Below are 23,504 nucleotides of genomic sequence, written 5' to 3'. Positions count from 1 at the left end.
TTAGTAGTTGTTAGTTGATCTCCTACCCCGTAGTTTATGGACTTATTTAGCTTTCTTTGTTGAACAATTATTGTACTAAACGGTTGTAAACCTTTTATTTTAAGTTAATGCGAAGACGTTGTTTGGAAATCTCATCTTGAACGAGTTGTGAATTTGTCAATTGCTGGATTTTCTGTATGTTTGTTGGAAACCGGGAGTATATGTAATTGCTTTCAAAGCAATGGGGGAGCTGGAAAAGCGCTGTAAACCCCCTGGTTCATTCTGCCCTGCGACGGATTTTGCAACGGATTTTCCGTCGCAAATGTTGACTTTCTGGTTGACTTTGGGGACACGTGGCTTTACATGAATAGTGTTCTGCGAAGGAATTTCCGTCGCAAATATTGACTTTATGGTTGACCACTGTGCCTACGTGGCCTGTATGAACAGTGAACTGCGACGGATTTTCCGTCGCAGATATTGACTTTTTGGTTGACCATTATGTCCACGTGGCCTCCCATGAACAGTGAATGGCGACGGAATTTCCGTCGCAAGTGCCTCTTTTGCGACGGGTTTATGCGACGCTTTGATCCGTCGCAGATATTTAGTTGCAACGGAATTCCCGTCGCAAAACCAAATTTTGTGACGAAATAAAGCGACGGGTTAAATCCGTCGCAAGTTCTGTTTTTGCGACGGGATTGGCATATTTGCGACGGAGTTTTCCGTCGCTATGGAACCTTTTCTTTGTAGTGAAATTAATATAATCATTTCTCTTCTTCCTCTAAATTACTTCTGTTAAGTTCCATAGCCTATCACTTGAAATACCAGTGAACAGCTATACTGTTATCACAAAATGTGACATTAAACCCCTTATCCAAAATCTCATGATAAATTCAATATATCATATTACATAATTGAAATTAATTACACTTTTTACAATATATACAATCAAAATAAAAGTTAATGATGAAATCACAATTTAAAATGAATTTGCATTAATTAGATAAGATTTTAAATTATTTCATAAAAATTAAAATATTTATGTTTTCGTAATGAATTGAATATTTTTCTTAAATGTGTTAAACAATTTTCTACGAAATAAAAAAAAACATCTAATTTTTTTTACATTTTTTTTTGTGAAAAGATGAGACATACAAAAAATATAAGTGCTTAGTTTTTTTTTGTAATAGAGATATATTTTAATAAAAATGACGATTTTCTCAAAAACAGTTCAGAATTTTATAAAAGTCTAAAATTCACGTGGTATCCTTGAACTTTGTCATTTTGCACGTGGTATCCAACTTTTTAAGTTTGTTCACATGATATCCTCGAGATTTGATTTTCAAGCACAACGTGCCTTTTTTATCGTTCTTAAAGTTTTCAAATGAGCATAAATCATAGATAAGAAATCGGAATTCAATAATTTTTTTCCCCAGATTGATTACCTTTTCAAGATCTATGAATTGATAAAACGAAAATGGTTATTTGGAAATTTAAGATCGAAGATATTATTGATTTGAGATTTTCGTTAAAAAAAACCCTATAAAATGTCAGTCGACAATTTTTTTTTCTCAAATCGTAGATTATGACGAGATATTCATTTTAGGAAAAAAAATTGGCCTATTCTGAATTCCAGTCTAGGAGTTATGCATAATTGAGTTTTTTTATAGCGACAAAAGGGTATGTTGTGCATGAAAATTAAACATGAAGGGTATTATGTACACAAACTTAAAAAGTTGGGTACCACATGTAAAATGACAAAGTTCGAGGGTACCACGTAAATTTTCCGTATTTTTTTTTGTAAAAAAAAATTGCACTTTTCTTTAAACAAAATATAACCTAATTGAGTTTTTGTGACATGAGAAAATGAATTTCTTATGAGATTTTGGATAAGGGTTTAATTTCACCTTTTGTATAACCTATAGGCCTAATTGCTACAATCTAAACTTAAGGAGTTTGATCTCACAATTAGCCAAAGTTATGGGGCTAAATTACCACTTTCCCGCTTTATTGTATCCAAGGCAATTTATTGTACCATTTGATATTTATTTGACCTATTTGAAAGGTTAAAACCGTCTTCAACAAGAATTTGTGTTCGTGTACTTCTCCCGACCTTATTTTCGCCGGCTTTCTCTCGCACTTCATACCTTACCTTGAGAATATCAGGACTTAGGCGACCAAGCATTCCAACTTCCAAGAAAGTATAAAGATTCTCATTCCTTTAATACTTTTCCACCTACGGACTTTAATCTGGTGTACACCCTTGTAAAGCGGAATTACTTTTTCACCTACGGACTTTAATCTTTTACATACACTTTATCGGTGTCCTGTTCTCTACACAAATTTTAGAATTTTAGTTACCGTCATGACTCCCACAATTTCAATACCTCGTTACGAAACTCGATTTAAAACCAAAATTCAGAGTGAAACACAGCAATACGACAAGAAATTCAGTAATACCACAGGTCATCCTCAAAATGAGATAATATTTTAGAGAGCTTCTGATGATAAATGTATCTCAAAAGGAAGACGACTTAGATGAAACTAACATCAGAAGTTAAATAAGTGATTAGCTATTAAACTAACTACGCTGCACCATTTGTCGTATCACCTGAGCTCTGCTTTATTCATGATCGTCCAACACACAACGATAAGTACTAGAGTTCCAGGATGTCGAATTTGGAGGAGAAAATCTGATTCATCCTGTCAAAAAGTAACTGCATCGAGAAACAGAATCAGATCTTCGGAAAAAGCATGCAGCAGACAATTGAAACTCAAGGAAAACTGGGAACAAGACAGATTCTTACCCACAGACGGATTCACCTCTTGCGTTTCCGAATTTTCAAAGCCTTGAAAATATAGCTAACTACTTCTTTGAGAGTGGCCTTTCGTCCTTCTTTATAATTCCAAAGCTCATTGACCACGTACCTTCCACTCGCATTATACTCATTAAGCTCAAGTAAAGCTGTTGTAACCGAGTTATATACCTCATCACCCCATTCCTCCTTCAGCTGCTTTAATTTTTCATCTTCTTCATTAATGATTTCCTGTATCACGAATTCTTACATTACAATTCAAGTGAATGTTTCAAACTTCAAAAGCGTTAGTTGTAAGGATGTCAGTCGAAAAACAGTAATAAAATTCAGACCTGAGGGTTTCCATCAACATGAATGATTTTGTAAGGATGCCATGCTGAATCTTTCAGATTCTCCTGCCATAGGGAGCATGCTTCACTGGCCTTAATCAGTGCTTCATAAGCTGGCAACTTTTTCTTGCACTCAGTAACAAACGCCTTCTCGTCAATTTCCCCCATGCGTTTGATTCCTATAATAGTGCGGCTACTTTGGAGGATCTCTAGGAGCCCCTAAATCATATCCGCACAGAAATCAGAAACTCAAACTACATCCGTGTACCCACATGGAACATCTGATATAAGCATGCTCAAGATTACTACTCCCTCCGTTCTTTGAAAGGAGTATATATAAATCAAGGATATCAAATGATAGTAGACAAGAATATATGTAAATATTTTGCATGGTAAGATATATGCAGACATACGGCAATTAACACTTCTCGAGCTTCCTGAACCTCATCATTGCTCTGCCTATCTTTGACGAGAAGAGTTTGGTTCATAGCTTCATAATGGTTCATATCTTCAATCTTCTGATTCAGTTCTTCAGTCATCTCCTGCATCTTTCTTTCATTTGCAGCATCGTCGTCTCCATCTCCAAAATGTTTCATGACTTCAAGCTGTCCCTTCAATTCTTCGATTTCTAATTCCAACTTCTGTTTCCTGTTGAGTTCCTTATCTAACTCGAGAATCTTCTTTAAGGCCTCTTTCTTCTCCCTCTATACATACATATCTTAGTTAAAGAATGCTAAATAAAAGTATGACCATCTGTTATGTCACATATCTGTTCTACAGTCACCTTTTGCTCTTCAACAAGCCTCAGAACATTTCCATCTGCCCTCTTTAGCTCCAAAGAAGCGTTTTGCAGCGAATTATTTCGTTCATCATTCTAAGAGACCACATCATAACAAGTTAGTTTCGTAAAGCAGGAAAGACAACCGAAAGATCAACAACACGACCAAGATCAGTTCTTGTGTCCTTTCTCCATAGCATATTCCGATTAAGACATAAAACACTAACAAATTTTAAGAACACAAATTGCTAACGCGTTACATCCTGAGATGGCAGATGCGCGCTGTGGACAGCGGGCCGCCCACGGGGGCGCTTGGTGAGAAACGGGACAAGCGTTTGCATTTTGTATGGAGTCGCCACCAATTTTTATGGGAAATTGGAACCGTTCGAATACCTCGTGTCATGTCAAGACACAAAGTAGTGACATGAACACTAAGCAATCGTTACCCTTAGCATTCTATGTCTAGAATGACTCTCGTGGATGCCAATGAACACGGGTGCTCACAGATATCTGGAGTAAGGGGTGAGGGTACGTATTAGGAAGCTCTTTTGATCGAACACCTAATCCCGCCCGCCTCGATAGCGGCCTCTACTAATGATTAGGGAAGTTATTCGTACTTGATATATCGTCGGCTATATGCATGCAATGCAACATCCATTAGATTAATCCTAGCATGTGAAAAATTAACTAAGTCGGTGAAACACGTAATTTAGCATACAATTGGGTCGAAGTAAGATTTAATGTTGATTTACATGTGGAAACATACAAATGATAAAAGAAATACAATAACTATGAATTACAATAATGGAAATAATAATTACAATGGAATAGGCGATTTATGTCGAAAATACCTTTAAAACGGACAATTTGAGAAAAAGAAGTAAAAGAATAAAAGAAAGAATTAATGAACAAAACAGAAGGTGATATTACGGATAATAGTTAATTAATACGTAAACTAAACAAACTAGGTCAAGGCAGAAACGGAGTTCAGGGACAGAACTCATCCTGGAACAAGCGCAGAGATCGCGCCTCTGGAAGAGGCGCAGCGATTCTTTGCGTCTGTTCCAAGGGTGAGTTCTGGGCCGTGAAGCGAATCGCAAATTATTAATGTCGATTGGTAAATTTAATGATTGATTGATAATATTTATTCGGATGGAAGTGATTAACAGGTTAATTACATGTGAATGATGGTCATAAAAGCGATAAACATGAATGAGACGGATGTAAACGAATTAATTACATGAAATTATGATAAAAATATTAATGAGTCCTCTGTTGAAATAAGTCAATTAGGCTAAATACGATGGATATACAACGGATATGTGACTAACATGCGATTAAACAGATTAAACTATATCAATGACGAATTCCAGAAACTCAATATGAACAAATTGAATCTCTAAAATCCGGGTTTGAATTTAATGACGAAAACCCGCAAATATTGGATTATTAGGGATTTAAGTCGGATTTATGACAACTAAACATGCTAATGAATGATGAATTATGTGGTACAATATACATGTGAATTATCAGTGACGATTATATCAAAGGATTAACGGACAAACAAATAACAAATAAAAAGGAAGCGAATTACAGAGGACGAGGAAGAAGAAAAGAAGCGAGAATCTGCGCAGCCCTCACGAAGAGGCGCAGCAGGAACTGCGCTCCTTCGAAGAGGCGCAGCAGTTGCTGCGTCTTTTCTCGACGTCTGTCTACTGGAAATCCGCAAAAACAGAGTTTTAAAGCACGGTTTTAGAAATCGGTTTTAATGGTGTATTCGACATAAATCTTACAATGGTGATACGATAATTAAAGTACAATAAATAAAAGGAGAGATTACACCCTCAGACTTACATGTTGACGAAACGAGATGAACTAAGATATCGATTAGTGAATGCTCGACGTGAATGCAAAGAGAGTGCCCTCGTAAGAGGAAAACGATTGATTAATTTAAGTTGATTGAGTGTAGTTGGTCAAATTGGTCGGTCATGCAACGGAGAGAGGTCGGTACCGGAAGATCCGAGCTTACGTGGTCGGAAGTCCAAGCACGTAGGCGCCAATTAGTAAGAACAAAGTCTAGAATGCAAAGGGAGAAGAGAAGGGCGGACACTCGCGTGAGAAATATGAGGAACGAAGGCTCCTATTTATACTAATCACGCGACGGAATTATGGTAAGACTAGGACACGGAAAGAAAGATCCGGAAATAACCGACTTAGGTTAAAACACGGAAACTTGGACAAAAAGAAAGCCCTGGGAAAAGGCGCAGCAGAGCTGCGTCCCTTGGAAGAGGCGCAACACCTGCTGCGTCCTTTCCCGGGTAGGTTCCTTTGCGCGTAGAAAACGCGTTTGACAGCCTGTCGTATTTTAGGCATAACTTTCTCTACAAGACTCGGAATAAGGTGATTTCGGTGGCGTTGGAAAGCTAAAAGAAAGATCTAGAACTTTATGTGAAATAGGCCTGACCCAAAAAATCCGTTATGACCTCGTAAAGTGGGCCTAAAGGTCGGGTTATCATTTTAGCTAAATGAAATGCACATTTTGTAATGTAAACTTTAATTTTAGCCTAAAGAAGTGACATGAGACTCAAAATGAGATATAATCTCAACATTTTATGACATCCTAACCTTAGGTAGACAAGCACATTGCTTTGACTCGGGATTTGACGGTTTTAGGAAATGAAGACGGTTTTTTGACCCGGACTCCAAATGTACTCTAATTACTGCCAAAACGACCGTATCGGGACGTAGATGACAACTAAGAGGTAGACATTAATGTTTGAGCAATCACTTGACGATAATCTTACGAACTGTCACAAATCGTTCCGCGTACCAAACATGCGGCCCAATCATCACCGGGTGGTTTGCGGGAGGTGCGAAATGAGGTGTCTCTGAGCCCCCACTTTGACCGAGGCTTGGACAAGGCGAAAGTCAAAGTATAGCCATCAGTCAATCGAAGATTACAACTCGACGACTATGGCGACGCAAGGCGCTCAAGGGGTCCGAGCCAAGGACCAATAAATCGTCGGGAACATTTTAGAGTCTGTCGACTATCGGGGAGGGTCGTTTAAAGTCCATTAGACTACGTAAGGAGGCTCGCCAGCCATAAGAAGAGACCATACCTGAGACTTCTTTCTCGAGATGCTTCCGGAGGTGCGTAGGAGCTAAGGTTGAGCATGGGAGCTAAGGGTAAGACCTAAAGGATATATAGGAATTGTGCTAGGGTATGGGGCCCTAAAGGAAAGCATCAATGGGAGAGAGACCAAATATAAGTTCAACTTAAGGGGTAACCAAGGTTTGGGTGTAGGAACTCTATTGAAGTGTGATCCTAAAGGATGTGATCCTAAAGGGTATATATCCTAAGGGGTATAAGTGTATGAACTCTAGGGAGTTTGGGAACTTAAAAGAAGCTAGGTGTGCGAACCTGGGTATACGAACCTAAAAGGACGGCTGGTATGGGAACTTAAAGGCTTATGAACCTAAAGGAATTGGGATCCTAGGGTTAAGTTTAGGAACTACTGGGTTACTAATTGTTGTTTTGGACACATGCATCCAAGCTTCCTATGGTATGAGAACTCCAAAAGGATTTATGGGTTTATGAATCTAAGGTCGTTGGTATGGGAGCTTAAAGGTTTGTGAACCTATAGGAAGCCACTTTGGGATCTAAAAATCTAGGGGTAAGAATCCTAACTTTGGGTTTACGAACCTAAGAAAGGAGGCTCTGGCTTGGGAACTTCTGGAGAACAACACCTTTGCCGAACTCTGTGAGGAAACAATAATATCGAGGGTAGCAGGACGTCGGTAGAAACTGCTGGGGAATCTGGTTGCGTCGGTCCCAAGCGAACTCTGGCAAAAACTTGAGGTTGAATCTGCTTGCGTCGGTCTCAAGCGAACTCTTGTTGGGGAATATATTGACGATTAGGAACATCTTGATCGCCATGGGAGAAATCTTGAGTAAGCAATCGCAAAATCTTTATCGCTCTTATTGGAGAAAAGGATTTGAGCAATACTTGCAAAATCTGCGGCTGATGGATATAAGGATTTGAGCAATCTTTAAAAAATATCTTTTCTGCTACTGGATAAAGGGATCGAGCAATACTTTGCAAAATCTCTGCTGCGTACCGATAAAGGGATCTCGAGCAATACCGCAAAATCATCGCTTCGATACCTACCTGCATGGTTAGTAGCCACACAAGAATGCAATCTAATATATGCACGTAAGCAATTATCACATGGACGTCGAATGAGGAGACACATAGGTTTTGCACAAGTCGTTTCTTTCTAAAAGTCGTTTAAAACTTGTTCAAAGAAATTTTCGTTTGTAATGCGTATATGCATATTCAAATGGGCTTTAGACATAGGACTTGACACGACATAGACCTTATATGGACGCGACGCGAAATGTAGACTTAGCCTGGACTGACGCGACACCAACTTAGATTTGACGCGACACAGGGATGACTTTGACCGACTTTGTTTAAGTATGCGCAACCCCTAGCCAAGTGTGGGTGACAATGCGTATCAGTTCCAAAGGTAGAAGAATTGCAAGAATGATGAAGGCATATAAAGGTAAGGCATGAGCCATGGATCAGCTGTCTACTTGGACATCTTTGGACATCGTTTGCTATAAAAGAGACCCCTCTTGAGGCGCGATGACTTGGAGAATCGATCTAAGACCTTGTCGTTGTCCGGACCGAGTACTAGCTAGACTTAGAGGAATAAAGGAAGGGTGGCATCTTGGAAGAGAAGCCCCCAGAATGAGAAGGTGACTCTGGACTTTGGTAAAAAGAGGTTGGGCGACAATAAGGAGCCCCCAGTATAGAGGTGCTGGTTGATAATTGAGATTGAAAGTTGGAAGTGGGATGGTTGTGTCCTTGAGGACTGCCTACGTATTCACGCGAGGTGAAATCAAACTAGATCGTAGTTCTGAGGTTTGGTTAATTTTGTTTGGGTGTTGTGGTTGTATCCTTCTTGTGTAAGAAAGGACTGCCTACGTATCCACCTGAGTAGGTGAAATCAAACCAGATCGTAGTTCAGGTGTATGCCTAAGCTTATGTTGTCAGGACCTTAAAGTGTATGGGTCACAAGGGTAATATTCCTTTGGTGACTCGAAGAATCGATTTGAGATAACTCCCTTTGATCATAGACCAAAGAGGTATAACTAATTTTGTAAAAAAATTCCTTGTCATGTGAGCACACTTAGTGGACCCTAAGGATGATATGGGTATATCCCGTCCTAGGTAGCAAAGTATTGAAGACTCCGCGTATGGGTCAAGGTGAAACTGGATTGGATATTTGGAATGTGGAGCTCGGAAATAAGAGGCTTTGATGAGCAAATCTCTGGAGCTTGATTTTGTGAAGTTAAGGCTTAATGGGATTATGGCTTGTAATGTGGCTTGGAAATGGAGTCTCTTGGCTTAATGTAGCCTGAGCACATAAAGGTAGATTAAAATGACGTGATATCAAGTTTCCATGTCTTGGCCCTAAAGGATGGGTATATTTGACGAGCTTGAGAGGATTCTCAAAATTCCTAACTATCTCCCTGGTAACGGTCTCGAGAAGGACTTAGGGTGTATGATGTGTGAGAGGCTAAGTGAGGGTGCTAGCCGACCATCTTTCATCGATGTCTTGATTCTATATAGACTTCAGGAGTATTCCGTTTAGTATTTGATTTCATGCTTGTTCTTGATTCAGACTCAGGTTCTCGGTCTAGAATATATCTCGGATTTTTGCTCAGATTTTTTTATCAGGTTTTCGAAGATAACCTTAACCTTGGGTATTGACATTGACTTGCTTGATTGAGCCTTTTTCTTTTGACTCTTATGTCTTGGATATTGATCTTTGGTTTCTCTTGATTGAGCCTTTTGTCTTTCATCATGGCTCGTATCGTCTTGGATGGACTTGGGTCAGACTAGCACCTTTAGTGTGAAACGGGTTGGTCTTTAGTAAACAGGGTTTGTTTATTGTGGGGAATGGGCTTGCCTTCCGTCATGGATCGTTAACAAGGGAGATGGTCTGGATTCGTCCTAGAATCTCTAGAGATAGGCTCGTCCTAAACAGGGGTTATATTGTGGTTTCTATTGCCAGACATGGAATAGGTAAAGAAAAAAGAACACGGAGTTTCGGGTCCTCTACAACTTGGAATGGAACATCAACTAAGTGTACTCACATCGACTTGGAACGTGTTGTTGTTGTTTGTTTTTTAAAATGTCTCAAACCAATTCTTGTTGTCACAGGAAAAGGATAAAGGAAGAGACGGGATAGAATATATGGATTGAAAAGTGTACTTTTATTGAAATGAGTAGTGAATGTACTTAACATAGACTCGAGAAGACACGTGACTCGTGGGACAGCCCCCAGATTGTCACTAGAAATGGAAATGGACACGAAGAAAGACACTAGAACAAAATATGAGATAGAAAGCCTAAGACTCGGACTCAGACCCAGACTTTGACTCGATCTTAGATCTAGACTCGTAATCATCGGCCCACGCTTGAACATTTACTCTTCCAGTAACTGGCTTCGGCATCTGACTTTGAGCATTCACCCATTTGAGCACCCCGTCCTCATTATTGGGAACACTGGAAGGATAACAGTCAAGAAGAGTTTCTTGATAAGTGGTATATCCATGAGGATTGCCTAAGCTACCTTGTAGGTTAAAAGTTGAGAGGGACAACTTCCCACTTTCAATCATATCTTGGATCATATGTTTCAAACAAAAGCACGCTTCTGTATCATGTCCCCTACCACGATGATATTGGCAATATGCATTACTGTCCCATCTAGGTAGTATGTTTTCAGGGTCTGGAGTTGGACCGATTAGGTGTAATTTGCCCTGTGATACTAACATTTGTAGCGCTGTCGCATAAGTAATGCTAAGGTCAGCGAATGCTCTAGAAGCTCGTCTCGGTCTTCTGGGTGGGGCTTCCATGAGTTTAGCCCCATCACACTTAATGTCGGCTTGAGCAAAGGTCGATACATGGTACTTGCCATTCTCGATATTATCCTGGATGATATTCTTTAGTTTGTAGCAATTCTCGGTGTCATGCCCCCTTCCTCTATGGTATTGACAATACGAATTGCCATCCCAAAACTTAGACTTCCTTTCCGGATCTAGGGTGGGCCCTATTGGTTGAAGAAGACCTAGAGAGGATAATTTGTTTAAGGCTAGGGCGTACGGTATGCCTAGACTTGTGAATGACCTGGGAGAGTTCTTTGACAAAGGCTCTATGAGGTTGACTTTGTTGATTTTGATGCTTGGATTGGAAGAACTAGAGATAAGTGTCTCGTTTGTTGCTTTAGGACTGTCAGGTTGAGGGTTTGTCTGGACACTTTTCATTTTGAGAGGTTGGGCATCAAGCTTCTTACCCATTTCAACAAACTGGTTCTCCATGTTGGAAAGTCGAGAGTTTAGGCTATCAATAGCTCCCTCTATTTTTGAAAATTTATTGTCGAAGGCAATGGAAAGCATGAGCATTCCACTTTGGATATCGTCGTCTTCAAGCATGTTGACATCTCCGTTGTCATAAGGATCGAGGAGATGAGAACAGTCTAGAGATGATTCTTCGTCATGTTTAGTGATATTAGACCCAAGAGGGTCGGTTTTCCTGGATTTCTTGACAGAAGGTGGCTCTGGAAGCATCCCCCCCTCGATCATATCTTGGATGGTGTGTTTCAAGAGAAAACACTCTTCAATATCATGACCTCTACCTTGGTGGTATAAGCAGTATTTGTTGCCCTTCCAGAGGTTCACCTGTTTCTCTAATGGTGGATCCGGAGTCGGTCCTATTGGATGTAACTTGCCTTGGGCAGAGAGTCTCTTCAAAGCATTGGCATAAGACATGCCTAAATCAGTAAGCACCCTTTGATGCCTCCCAGGTTTTCTTTCAGCTATTTTTGGCTTTCTAGGACGATGGTTATTGCAAGAGGTAAGCTTTGGACGACCTAGACTAGAGGTTTTTCTAGGTGGGATGTTCTTTTCCACCATTCCATTTTCAAGGGTGAGGACGCGAATGCTCAAATTTTCCACTGTAGCTTGAACTTGTAGGACCATGGCATAAACGTCCTGGAGAGACATGGTGATTGTGGCTTGAACTTCTTCGTGACCTTGCTGATTGACAGAACTTGCTGGATTCCTACTCGACAGAAATGACGCGCATTACAACTTGATTCCACATGGGATCACGCATACCAAGGCAACAAACAAGGAAGGGACAAAATGACACATCTAGACTTGACTTGTGAACTCGTGAAATGTCGTGAGCGACTTCTCGTGTTTGAATTCACGGTGTTTGACCTTGACCTTTAGACTCGAGTGTTGACTTTGACAGAGTGATGTTTATGTGATTGACCTTATTGACGGGATTGATGACACGTGTTGATTCTGGACTCGAGGATTGCTTATAGGTGTTAAGAAGACTGTTGTAGTTTAGACTCAAATATGAGGCCCATTGAGACTCGTGTGTTGAGCCTCGGAACGTGTGACTCGAGTGTTTAGATCCTAACTGAATTGGGGTAGGGGGGTCCACAATGACGGCGTGACGCCTTAGGATTTGACTTGAATTTTGAAAAGACCCAAAATGTAAGGGAAGACGGGTTCATGACTCGACGGAGTTCCGACTAGGACATAATCGGTTTGAACTTTGACTCTAACTTAGCCCAATTGAATTTACATATTCGCATTTACATGGTTTGAAAATACTTTGGATAAAACGTTTTTATTTTGTTTTGTTTTTTTTTTTTGTTTTTTTTTTCGTTTTTTTTTTTTTGGACTTTTTTTTTGTTTTTTTTTTTCGTTTTTGTATTTGGTTTTGAAATGGGTTTTAGGCCCGAAGTTTGACTCGACATATGGACAAAGTTTCGGCTTATTTTGCGCTAATCAAATGGCCTATTTCGAAATTTTGATTGAGAAAAGGGGTTTTGATTTTTGAAAGAAAAAATGGTTTTGTTTAGAAAATGGTGATCATGTAATGTACAAGCATTTATACAAGCATTATAACGGGATGCTGAGTGCATTTAAGAGGGTTTTGGTTTAAAGGGTGGGTTGCCATACCGAACCATCAAACCCGAAGTCTGTGGAGAGGCTCGTGCCAAACAAGAGTAAGGCCGATTCCTAGTCCATTTCCTCAAGTAGTGAAGGCCCTTGATACAAACAAGAGTAAGCATCATGGTATGGATGACGTCAATCGCTATCCATCCTTAAGCCCAAATAAGAATTAGGACCGTTTAGACGGGACGATTGGTCGAATGGGTTGGGTTGGGCCTAGGAAGGCCGAATAAACGATCTAGGAAGACCGAGTTATGAAAACCGACAATTGTCTTGTACAAATTATTCCCTAACCTTGTTCAAGTTTCACCCTAGCTACACGTAAGTGTATTATCCCCAGCGGAGTCGCCAAACTGTGGACAGCGGGCCGCCCACGGGGGCGCTTGGTGAGAAACGGGACAAGCGTTTTCATTTTGTATGGAGTCGCCACCAATTTTTATGGGAAATTGGAACCGTTCGAATACCTCGTGTCATGTCAAGACACAAAGTAGTGACATGAACACTAAGCAATCGTTACCCTTAGCATTCTATGTATAGAATGACTCTCGTGGATGCCAATGAACACGGGTGCTCACAGATATCTGGAGTAAGGGGTGAGGGTACGTATTAGGAAGCTCTTTTGATCGAACACCTAATCCCGCCCGCCTCGATAGCGGCCTCTACTAATGATTAGGGAAGTTATTCGTACTTGATATATCGTCGGCTATATGCATGCAATGCAACATCCATTAGATTAATCCTAGCATGTGAAAAATTAACTAAGTCGGTGAAACATGTAATTTAGCATACAATTGGGTCGAAGTAAGATTTAATGTTGATTTACATGTGGAAACATACAAATGATAAAAGAAATACAATAACTATGAATTACAATAATGGAAATAATAATTACAATGGAATAGACGATTTATGTCGAAAATACCTTTAAAACGGACAATTTGAGAAAAAGAAGTAAAAGAATAAAAGAAAGAATTAATGAACAAAACAGAAGGTGATATTACGGATAATAGTTAATTAATACGTAAACTAAACAAACTAGGTCAAGGCAGAAACGGAGTTCGTGGACGAACTCATCTCGAACAGCGCAAGAGATCTGCGCCCTCTGGAAGAGGCGCAGCAGTTGCTGCGTCTGTTCCAAGGGTGAGTTCTGGCTGTGAAGCCGGAACTGCAAATTATTAATGTCGATTGGTAAATTTAATGATTGATTGATAATATTTATTCGGATGGAAGTGATTAACAGGTTAATTACATGTGAATGATGGTCATAAAAGCGATAAACATGTATGAGACGGATGTAAACGAATTAATTACATGAAATTATGATAAAAATATTAATGAGTCCTCTGTTGAAATAAGTCAATTAGGCTAAATACGATGGATATACAACGGATATGTGACTAACATGCGATTAAACAGATTAAACTATATCAATGACGAATTCCAGAAACTCAATATGAACAAATTGAATCTCTAAAATCCGGGTTTGAATTTAATGACGAAAACCCGCAAATATTGGATTATTAGGGATTTAAGTCGGATTTATGACAACTAAACATGCTAATGAATGATGAATTATGTGGTACAATATACATGTGAATTATCAGTGACGATTATATCAAAGGATTAACGGACAAACAAATAACAAATAAAAAGGAAGCGAATTACAGAGGACGAGGAAGAAGAAAAGAAGCGAGAATGCGCGGCCTCACGAAGAGGCGCAGCAGAATCTGCGCTCCTTCAAGAGGCGCGCGATTCTGCGTCTTTTCTCGACGTCTGTCTACTGGAAATCCGCAAAAACAGAGTTTTAAAGCACGGTTTTAGAAATCGGTTTTAATGGTGTATTCGACATAAATCTTACAATGGTGATACGATAATTAAAGTACAATAAATAAAAGGAGAGATTACACCCTCAGACTTACATGTTGACGAAACGAGATGAACTAAGATATCGATTAGTGAATGCTCGACGTGAATGCAAAGAGAGTGCCCTCGTAAGAGGAAAACGATTGATTAATTTAAGTTGATTGAGTGTAGTTGGTCAAATTGGTCGGTCATGCAACGGAGAGGCTGGTACCCGGAAAGATCCGAGCTTACGTGGTCGGAAGTCCAAGCACGTAGGCGCCAATTAGTAAGAACAAAGTCTAGAATGCAAAGGGAGAAGAGAAGGGCGGACACTCGCGTGAGAAATATGAGGAACGAAGGCTCCTATTTATACTAATCACGCGACGGAATTATGGTAAGACTAGGACACGGAAAGAAAGATCCGGAAATAACCGACTTAGGTTAAAACACGGAAACTTGGACAAAAAGAAAGCCCTGGGAAAAGGCGCAGCGAAGTCTGCGTCCCTTGGAAGAGGCGCGACTGCCGCGTCCTTTCCCGGGTAGGTTCCTTTGCGCGTAGAAAACGCGTTTGACAGCCTGTCGTATTTTAGGCATAACTTTCTCTACAAGACTCGGAATAAGGTGATTTCGGTGGCGTTGGAAAGCTAAAAGAAAGATCTAGAACTTTATGTGAAATAGGCCTGACCCAAAAAATCCGTTATGACCTCGTAAAGTGGGCCTAAAGGTCGGGTTATCATTTTAGCTAAATGAAATGCACATTTTGTAATGTAAACTTTAATTTTAGCCTAAAGAAGTGACATGAGACTCAAAATGAGATATAATCTCAACATTTTATGACATCCTAACCTTAGGTAGACAAGCACATTGCTTTGACTCGGGATTTGACGGTTTTAGGAAATGAAGACGGTTTTTTGACCCGGACTCCAAATGTACTCTAATTACTGCCAAAACGACCGTATCGGGACGTAGATGACAACTAAGAGGTAGACATTAATGTTTGAGCAATCACTTGACGATAATCTTACGAACTGTCACAAATCGTTCCGCGTACCAAACATGCGGCCCAATCATCACCGGGTGGTTTGCGGGAGGTGCAGAAATGAGGTGTCTACACGCGCATAAGTGATAATAAAAGGGTAATCCTAAAATTTAAGGCATTGCAAATAAGAAAAACGCCATGACGGTGTGAGTCACAGTAAAAACGGAAATCAAACCCAAAATAGTACAGTAATATGGCCTTGTATAAACCATGATCAAGCTAGATGATCATAATCATATGATTGATATGATGATTATATTTGATGACTGATTAACAGAGAGAAAGAGAGAAATAGATAGAAGAGAATAGAATATTTTGTTATTATTACCAAACTTCTGATTCTATTACAAAGGAGGGGTATTTATATGGAATATAGAGATTAGGTGTATTGAGTTAGTTATAGTTAGTTCTAACAACTTTCCTAACTAACTTTAATACTCTATATCTCCCCTCAAGATGGACTATCTTGATAGAGCTTAAGTCCTAGTTTAGAAACAAAAAATTGATGCTCCTGTTTACCAAGTGCCTTGGTCATTATATCAGCGAGCTGCAATCCAGTCCTGACATGCTGAGTATATAGAAATCCTTCTAATTGTTTGTCTCTTACAAAATGACAATCAATATTGAGGTGCTTTGTCCTCTCATGGAAGACAGGGTTTTGTGCTATGTGTTGTGCAGCTCAATTATCACAATATAAGGGTATTGGCAGCTTGACTGAAACTCTTAAATCTTGCAGCAAACCAACTAACCAAACAAGCTCACTGGTTGTGTAGGACATGCTGCGGTATTCTGCCTCAGCAGAACTCTTACTGACTGTCACTTGCTTCTTGGTTTTCCAAGAAATCAGTGAGTTGCCTAAAAATATGCAGTAGCCACTTAAGGATCTGCTGTTATAAGCACAAGTGCCCCAATCAGAGTCAGTGTATGCCTGTATGTTCAGAGGAGAAGCTGCAAAATAGAACAGGCCTGCATTAACAGTCCCTTTCAAATACTTGAGAAGGTGTTGAGCTGCTTGATGATGAGGCTCTCTTGGAGAGCTTAAGAATTGGCTTAAGTGTTGGACACTGTAAGCAATATCAGGTCTAGTTAAGCTGAGATACAATAGCCTGCCAATGAGCCTTCGATACACCTCAGGTTCAGATAATAATTCTTGTTTGGGCTAAAAATAGCACTTTAGAAAATGCCCACTTGATAAAATAAAAGAAGTTATGAGGAAGAAGGGAGCCCGCGGTCGAGAAAAAGGGAAACGGGCTTGAGAAAGATCAAGAGCCCAACAGAGGAGACGTCCGCATTATGGAAAGAAGCACCAGGGAGAAGTCAGGGAGAAGCTAGGGAGATCAAGGGGAATTAGCAAGGGAATCCGGATTTGGAAAGAGTCCTTATGGAAATAATATTCCCTTTCCATATTCGAGATAGAGTATATCTAGGGTTCTTACCCTATAAATAGCAAAGGAAGGAAATCAAGAAGGACATTCATTCAACACATCCGCATTCATACATCAACACTCAAGATCACATCTCAGCAAATAATACACGTTCATTCTCGATCTTGCAGGCCTGACACCTAGGGTCAGCGGGATTAAGCTTCGAACCATAATTGTAATCATCCTCCAATTCATATAGTGCAATACTTGGCAGGGTACCGTCCCTCCCGCGGTTGTTCCCACATTGGGTTTTCCGCGTCACCAAAATCTTACGTGTCAATTTACATTACGCACTTTATTTTCCGTTTACTTATTGACATACAAATCATCATACAATCGACCAACGAATATAGACTACATTGACCCTAAATCGACTTAGGTAAAAAAGACCTAAACAGTTTGGCGCCCACCGTGGGGCATTGTGGTCGTCAATCGTTGATATTCTGAATATACAATGGAAAAGCAAGTATCTGAAGCCATGTCAGGGAGCAGGTAGCCATCGCCACAACCATCGTCTACCCAAAGTCCAACATCGACAGTGGCCACGCAGGCTCCCGGACATACCCCAAGAATCATACCGACAACAAAAGCCTCTCTACCTCCCGGGACCCTGTATTGTCTCAGCCCGGACCGGATCGGACAAAGGAACGTCAAGCTCGGGCGTCACTCCGCCGCCCTCCCACGCAAATTCTCTGCTGCGGCGTGGAAAGTCTTCAGAAAGCTATGGAAAACATGAGAGAAGATCAAAGGAGAGCAGATGCTGAGGTAAGAAGGAGGGACAGAGAGCTCTGGGCACAAATTGATCTCCTGAAGCAGCAGTCCAGCACTCCAGCAAACAAGGCAGGCGAAGGAAGATTTCCTTTGGTAGATCTGACGCAAGGAGTGGCAGGCGGCAGGCAGATACCGGCTGAAATAATTACAAGATTGGATTTGGCTACGACGCCATCAGATGGAAGGATAACTCCACGAGGGTTAGGATACCTCACGCAAGATAGCTGGCAGCGGCCAGTCACCCGCGCGTGGTGTACAAACAGTGGCCTCTCCGTCGCCAGATCTGCGCAATCGATCGAGACACCCGCAGCAGATCCGGGTCAAGCCGCAAGTGAATCGGGCAAAGCGGGACAATCGTTACCGCAACCCCCCCTCGCTGGAACTTACCGAACCTTCGTAAACCGGATCGGAGGAGATATGCGACACAATTGACAAAGCGCACCCCGTGGTCACCAATATAACTAACCAACAGTATTTGGAGCTAAAAGAGATGCTGAGCAGGATTCCAGGGCTACTACCCCCACTCGAGAAAGCGACTCTAGACAGCTATGCCGACTCACCATTCGTAGACACCATATCCATCACAACCATGCCAAAAGGATTCACAAATCCAAATATGCCTCTCTTTGACGGCACAGCAGATCCCTTTGATCATGTCAGCCAATACAAGCAGAAAATGATGACGGTAACAGCTATATGGCAGGTCAAGGAGGCTTGCATGTGCAAAGGATTTGGGTCCACCTAAGTAGGACCAAAGACACTTGATGGTTTGTGTCGGCCGCCCAACAGTCGATATCTACATTCGCCGAGTTGGTGAACGCATTTACTCAACAGTTTGCAAGCAGAAAGCCACGAAGCACGCAGAGACTTATACGAATCGTCCGAGGGGGGAGAGAGCATTGGAGAATACAATACGAGATTTAACAATGAGAAGGTAGCGATGACGAGAGTGTGATATCTCAACAAAGGAAAGCCTTGAAGAGGCCTCCACCATGACTCGACCTATACAAGCGGTGACTATGCATCCTTGCCATAGTTTGAAGCGATGCAGAGAAGGCAAAGCCGCGATCAGCCGGAGGAAGATATCCTAGCCGAGCCAGCTTACGAGCACGCCAAGTATTTCCAAAGATTTCACCGTGGTGGAGAAATCAGGAAGAAAGCAAACCACCAACAAGAAGGACGAGAGATACAGGCCATATGGGAGGGGAGTCAACAGAATCGAGGAAAACCAACTACTCCCCACCTTGGCAGAATATGGGTTCACTACAGGTATCGGAGGAATCTTGAAGGCACTTAGAGAGATGGGAGACGGAGTCAGGTGGCCTAACCCACCAGTAGGAGAGCAAGCCTGGAGAAAGGATAGCAAGAAGAAGTGCGAATTTCACCGTGATATTGGGCACAATACTGAGGACTGCTATACGTTGAGAAGAGAGATCAAGCGCCTGTACGAACAAGGAAAGCTGAGCCACCTGTTACCACGTGGGGGCAAGCAGCAGGATAAGGTAGGCTCCGCCAAGCCGGCAGACCCACCCACATGCACTAAAATTATAAACGTGATAACAGGCGGCTCAAACTTAAGCGGCCTAACATACTCAGCAGCTAAAAGGCATGCCACCGAGACCAAAGGAGACAGACCAGCCAACTCTTGCAGAATATCTCACAGTGATCTGCCGGCAGTCACCTTCGATGAGGGAGATACATACGATGGAAGAGAACACCATGATGCACTTATTATCACCTTGTCAATGGCCAACTGCACAGTAAGAAAGGTCTTGGTAGATACAGGAAGCTCGGTCAACTTAATCATGCTGAAAACCATAGAAAACATGGGATTCAGCGAGAAGGATTTACAGAAGAAGACTATTCCGCTAGTAGGCTTCAGCGGGGAAACAGTCAGCTCGCTAGGAGAGATAGTCATCCCAACCTATGTGGGAGGAGTCAACAAGCAAGTCAGGTACCTGGTTATAGATGGCCTCTCTACTTACAACGTCATCCTAGGAAGACCATGGTTGCACCAGAGGAAGGCAGTCCCCTCAACGTATCACCAGTGCATAAAGTTCCCCACCCCATGGGGAGTAGAAACGATAAGAGGAGATCAGGAGGAAGCTAGAGGCTGCTACATGAAGGCACTCAAGGGCACTGCCAGCCCTCCCGCATAGCAATTACAGAAGCAGCCTGTCCAGGATGAATACATCGAGCCCCCAGCAGAAGAGCTGGACCAGATTAACCTGGACAAGTTGCACCCAGAGAGAACCGTGCTCATTGGAGCAGGATGTACAGGAAGCTTACGACAGCAGCTAGTCAAATTCTTACAAGATAACATGGATTGCTTTGCATGGTCACACGATGATATGGTGGGCATAGATCCATCCATCATAACACACAAGCTTAGCGTGGACCCAAAGTGTAAACCCATCCAAAGAGAGAAGGAGAAAGTTTGCAGCAGAGAGAAATAAGGTAATCAACCAGGAAGTAGACAGACTGCTGGCAAAGAAAAAAGATAAGAGAAGTGAAATACCCGGAATGGTTGTCTAATGTAGTGGTGGTGCCTAAAAAGAATGGGAAGTGGAGAGTATGTGTGGACTTCACCGATCTCAACAAAGCATGTCCCAAAGATCCATTCCCATTGCCTCATATTGATGCAATGATAGATGCAACAGCTGGACATGAGATGCTAACATTTCTGGACGCATGGAGTGGATACAATCAAATCAAGATGGATCCTGCAGATCAAGAGAAGACAGCGTTTATGTCCGAAAGAGGAATATATTGCTACAACGTCATGCCATTCGGCCTAAAAAACGCAGGCTCCACATATCAAAGCCTGGTTAACCGCATGTTCAAAAAACAAATAGGAAGAACCATGGAGGTGTACATTGATGACATGGTGGTGAAGTCAGAAAAAAGCTAAAGATCATATGCGGCATCTAGCAGAAACGTTCAACACCCTCAGGGAATACAAGATGAAACTGAACCCATCTAAATGCACCTTCGGGGTATCTTCTGGCAAGTTCTTGGGCTACATTGTGACTCAAAGAAGAATAGAAGCCAGCATCGAGCAGATCAAAGCTGTCTTACAGCTGGAATCACCGGAGAAGCCTAAGGATGTTCAAAGGCTAGGCGGGAAAGGTAGCGACCACAACGATTCATTTCAAGTCTTGAGACAAGTGCAGGCTATTTTACGACGTACTAAGGAAGAGTCGAAGTTTGAATGGACCCCGAACACGAGCAAGCCTTCGAGAGACCAAGCATTATCTCGATAGCCCGCCATTGCTATCAAAGCCGAAACCAGGAGAACCATTATTCCCTACCTAGCCGTCACGAAGTAGCAGGTGAGTCTTTGTGCGTGAGAGCAAGAAAAGGAGCGGCGGCCAGGCGTACTACGTGAGCAAGTCTCTGTTGCTTGGCAGAGACCAGGTACACATCCCTTGAAAAATTAGTACTAGCGTTGGTAGTAGCATCTCGCAAAACTGCGTCCCTATTTTGAGTCACACATCATACATGTTGTGACAAACTACTACTAAAAGCTATATCATGAGGAAGCCTGAACTATCGGAAGAATGTCTAAATGGTCTCACACGTCGCGGGATACGACATCCAATCGATGCGACCCCAGGGAGCAATCAAATCACAAGCATCGGCCGATTTTGTGTCGGACTTCACCCACCATCCGTAATCTAGCAGATCAGAAATCCTCACTCTAGAAAGAAGCAAGCGGTGACACGTTTGGCGATGCATATCGACGGAGCCTCAACCAAAGGGGGCGGTGTAGGGTTAATCCTACGATCACCACGGGGAGATCGATAGCACAAGTCGTAAGATGTGAATTCAAGGCAACCAACAATGAAACGGAATACGAAGCCTTGATATTGGGAATTAAGCTAGCTGGGAGCTAGGGTTAGACACTGCTCATATCCAGTGACTCTTTGCTAATAGTCAACCACGTGAATGATGAGTTTATAGCCGAGAGATTCAAGATGATTGCATACCTGAAAGTAGCAAAGGAATTGAAACAAAAAATTCGAAACTTGCAAGCTTAAACAGTTCCCGAGAGACCGAACGTGGAAGCGACGCCCTAGCAACCACTGGGGGCAACATTCAAACCAACAGAGTCATCCGGATTCCAATAGCACATATGTTGGAGCCTTCTATCCGAAGCGGCGAAATAGACAGGTGAATCGGAAGATCCGCAGCGAAAAGGACATCAAGCGATTCTGAGGAAGGTGAGAGCTCTCGGTCACACAGCAGCGCGCGACCGGAAGCCGATCCAAACAGACGATCGCGGCGCACACCTTACCTAGATCGCTCGCCACAACAAGCTACCAGACGATAAGAAGGAAGTGAGAGCTTTTAGAATAAAGGCTTCCAGATTCATACTCATTGATGATATATTATTCGAAAATCGCTAGCGGTCCCTACCTACGGTGCCTAGACAAGGAAGAAGCACGATCGTGTTGCATGCCCTCCACAATGGCGAATGTGGAAACCATGCGGGGCGAGTCTGGCAAACAAAGCCCTCGAGACAGGGGATATTATTGGCCTTCAATGAAAGCAGATGCAGGCAGAGTATGCACGAAAATGTGATGCCCGCCGGCGCTCGCGCCTATGATCCACCAGGCCAGTGAGCCTCGCACCCTATCATCTCTCCTTGGCCATTCATGGCATAGGGCATGGACATAGTAGGCCCCCTACCACGGGCCCACGGAAACAGGACCGGATGCTAGCAATGACAGATTACTTCTCCAAGTGGATAGAGGTAGAAGCATTCACGGAAGTAAAGGACAAACAGGTCATCTCATTCATAAAACGAAACATCGTCTGCAGATTTGGTATCCCATCAGAAATCATATGTGACAATGGCTCACAATTCATCTCAAACGATACCGAAGGATCTTGTGCCGTGAAATATCACCTTAAAAAGTCGCACCAGGACTCCAAAGTCCAATGGACAAGCCGAATCCAATCAATAAAATCATTATGGACAATCTAAGAAAGAGGCTACAGGAGTTAGGAGGAAAGTGGGCGGATGAATTGCCACTAGTGTTATGGTCGAGAACGACGACGCCAAAGATAGCAACAGTCAAACACCCTTGACCGGTGTTTGGCGCAGAAGCAGTCATTCCATCAGAAGTTCTAGTTCCCACTCACAGGTATGAAAATATGACGAGGGAACTGAACAATGCAGAGATGGCCAGAAGCCTGGACACAATTGACGAGCTGCGAGCAAGCGCAAAAATCCGTCTGGCTGCCTACAAACATCTGTGGGCCAGGAGTTACAACAAGAATGTAAAGGTCAGGCTCCTGGAGGTAGGAGACCTGGTCCTCCGAGAAGTGTTCCCAACACCAAAAATCGAAAAGCAGGCAAATTCGCCTACAAATGGGAAGGACCATACCAGGTAGAAGGAGTTGTTGGCCATGGTGCATACAGACTGATGACTATGGACGGTCAAATCATACAACGCCCATGGAACATACTTCACCTGAAG

General features: G+C 42.1%; 2 protein-coding genes across 3 annotated transcripts in view; one reads left to right on the top strand and one right to left on the bottom strand.

Moving 5' to 3' along the window:
- LOC141653110 (factor of DNA methylation 1-like) overlaps positions 1 to 23,504 on the top strand; it is a 275,319-nt gene that overhangs the window by 139,186 nt on the left and 112,629 nt on the right. The window lies entirely within an intron of this gene.
- The window catches only part of LOC141653111 (factor of DNA methylation 1-like), a 31,499-nt gene continuing 10,391 nt past the window's right edge, over positions 2,397 to 23,504 (bottom strand). Inside the window, exons 2-6 of the mRNA XM_074460760.1 lie at positions 3,906 to 3,995; positions 3,535 to 3,825; positions 3,125 to 3,340; positions 2,784 to 3,023; positions 2,397 to 2,693 (exon numbers count right to left, since the gene is read on the bottom strand). Coding sequence (XP_074316861.1) covers positions 2,796 to 3,023; positions 3,125 to 3,340; positions 3,535 to 3,825; positions 3,906 to 3,995 — 825 coding nt within the window. The 3' untranslated portion in view covers positions 2,397 to 2,693; positions 2,784 to 2,795. The remainder of the gene's footprint in view (positions 2,694 to 2,783; positions 3,024 to 3,124; positions 3,341 to 3,534; positions 3,826 to 3,905; positions 3,996 to 23,504) is intronic.

Source organism: Silene latifolia, chromosome 4, assembly GCF_048544455.1.
Source record: "Silene latifolia isolate original U9 population chromosome 4, ASM4854445v1, whole genome shotgun sequence".
NCBI lineage: Eukaryota > Viridiplantae > Streptophyta > Magnoliopsida > Caryophyllales > Caryophyllaceae > Silene > Silene latifolia.
The sequence above is the reverse complement of the archived record's forward strand: the minus strand, read 5'-3'. Positions and strand labels throughout refer to the sequence as shown.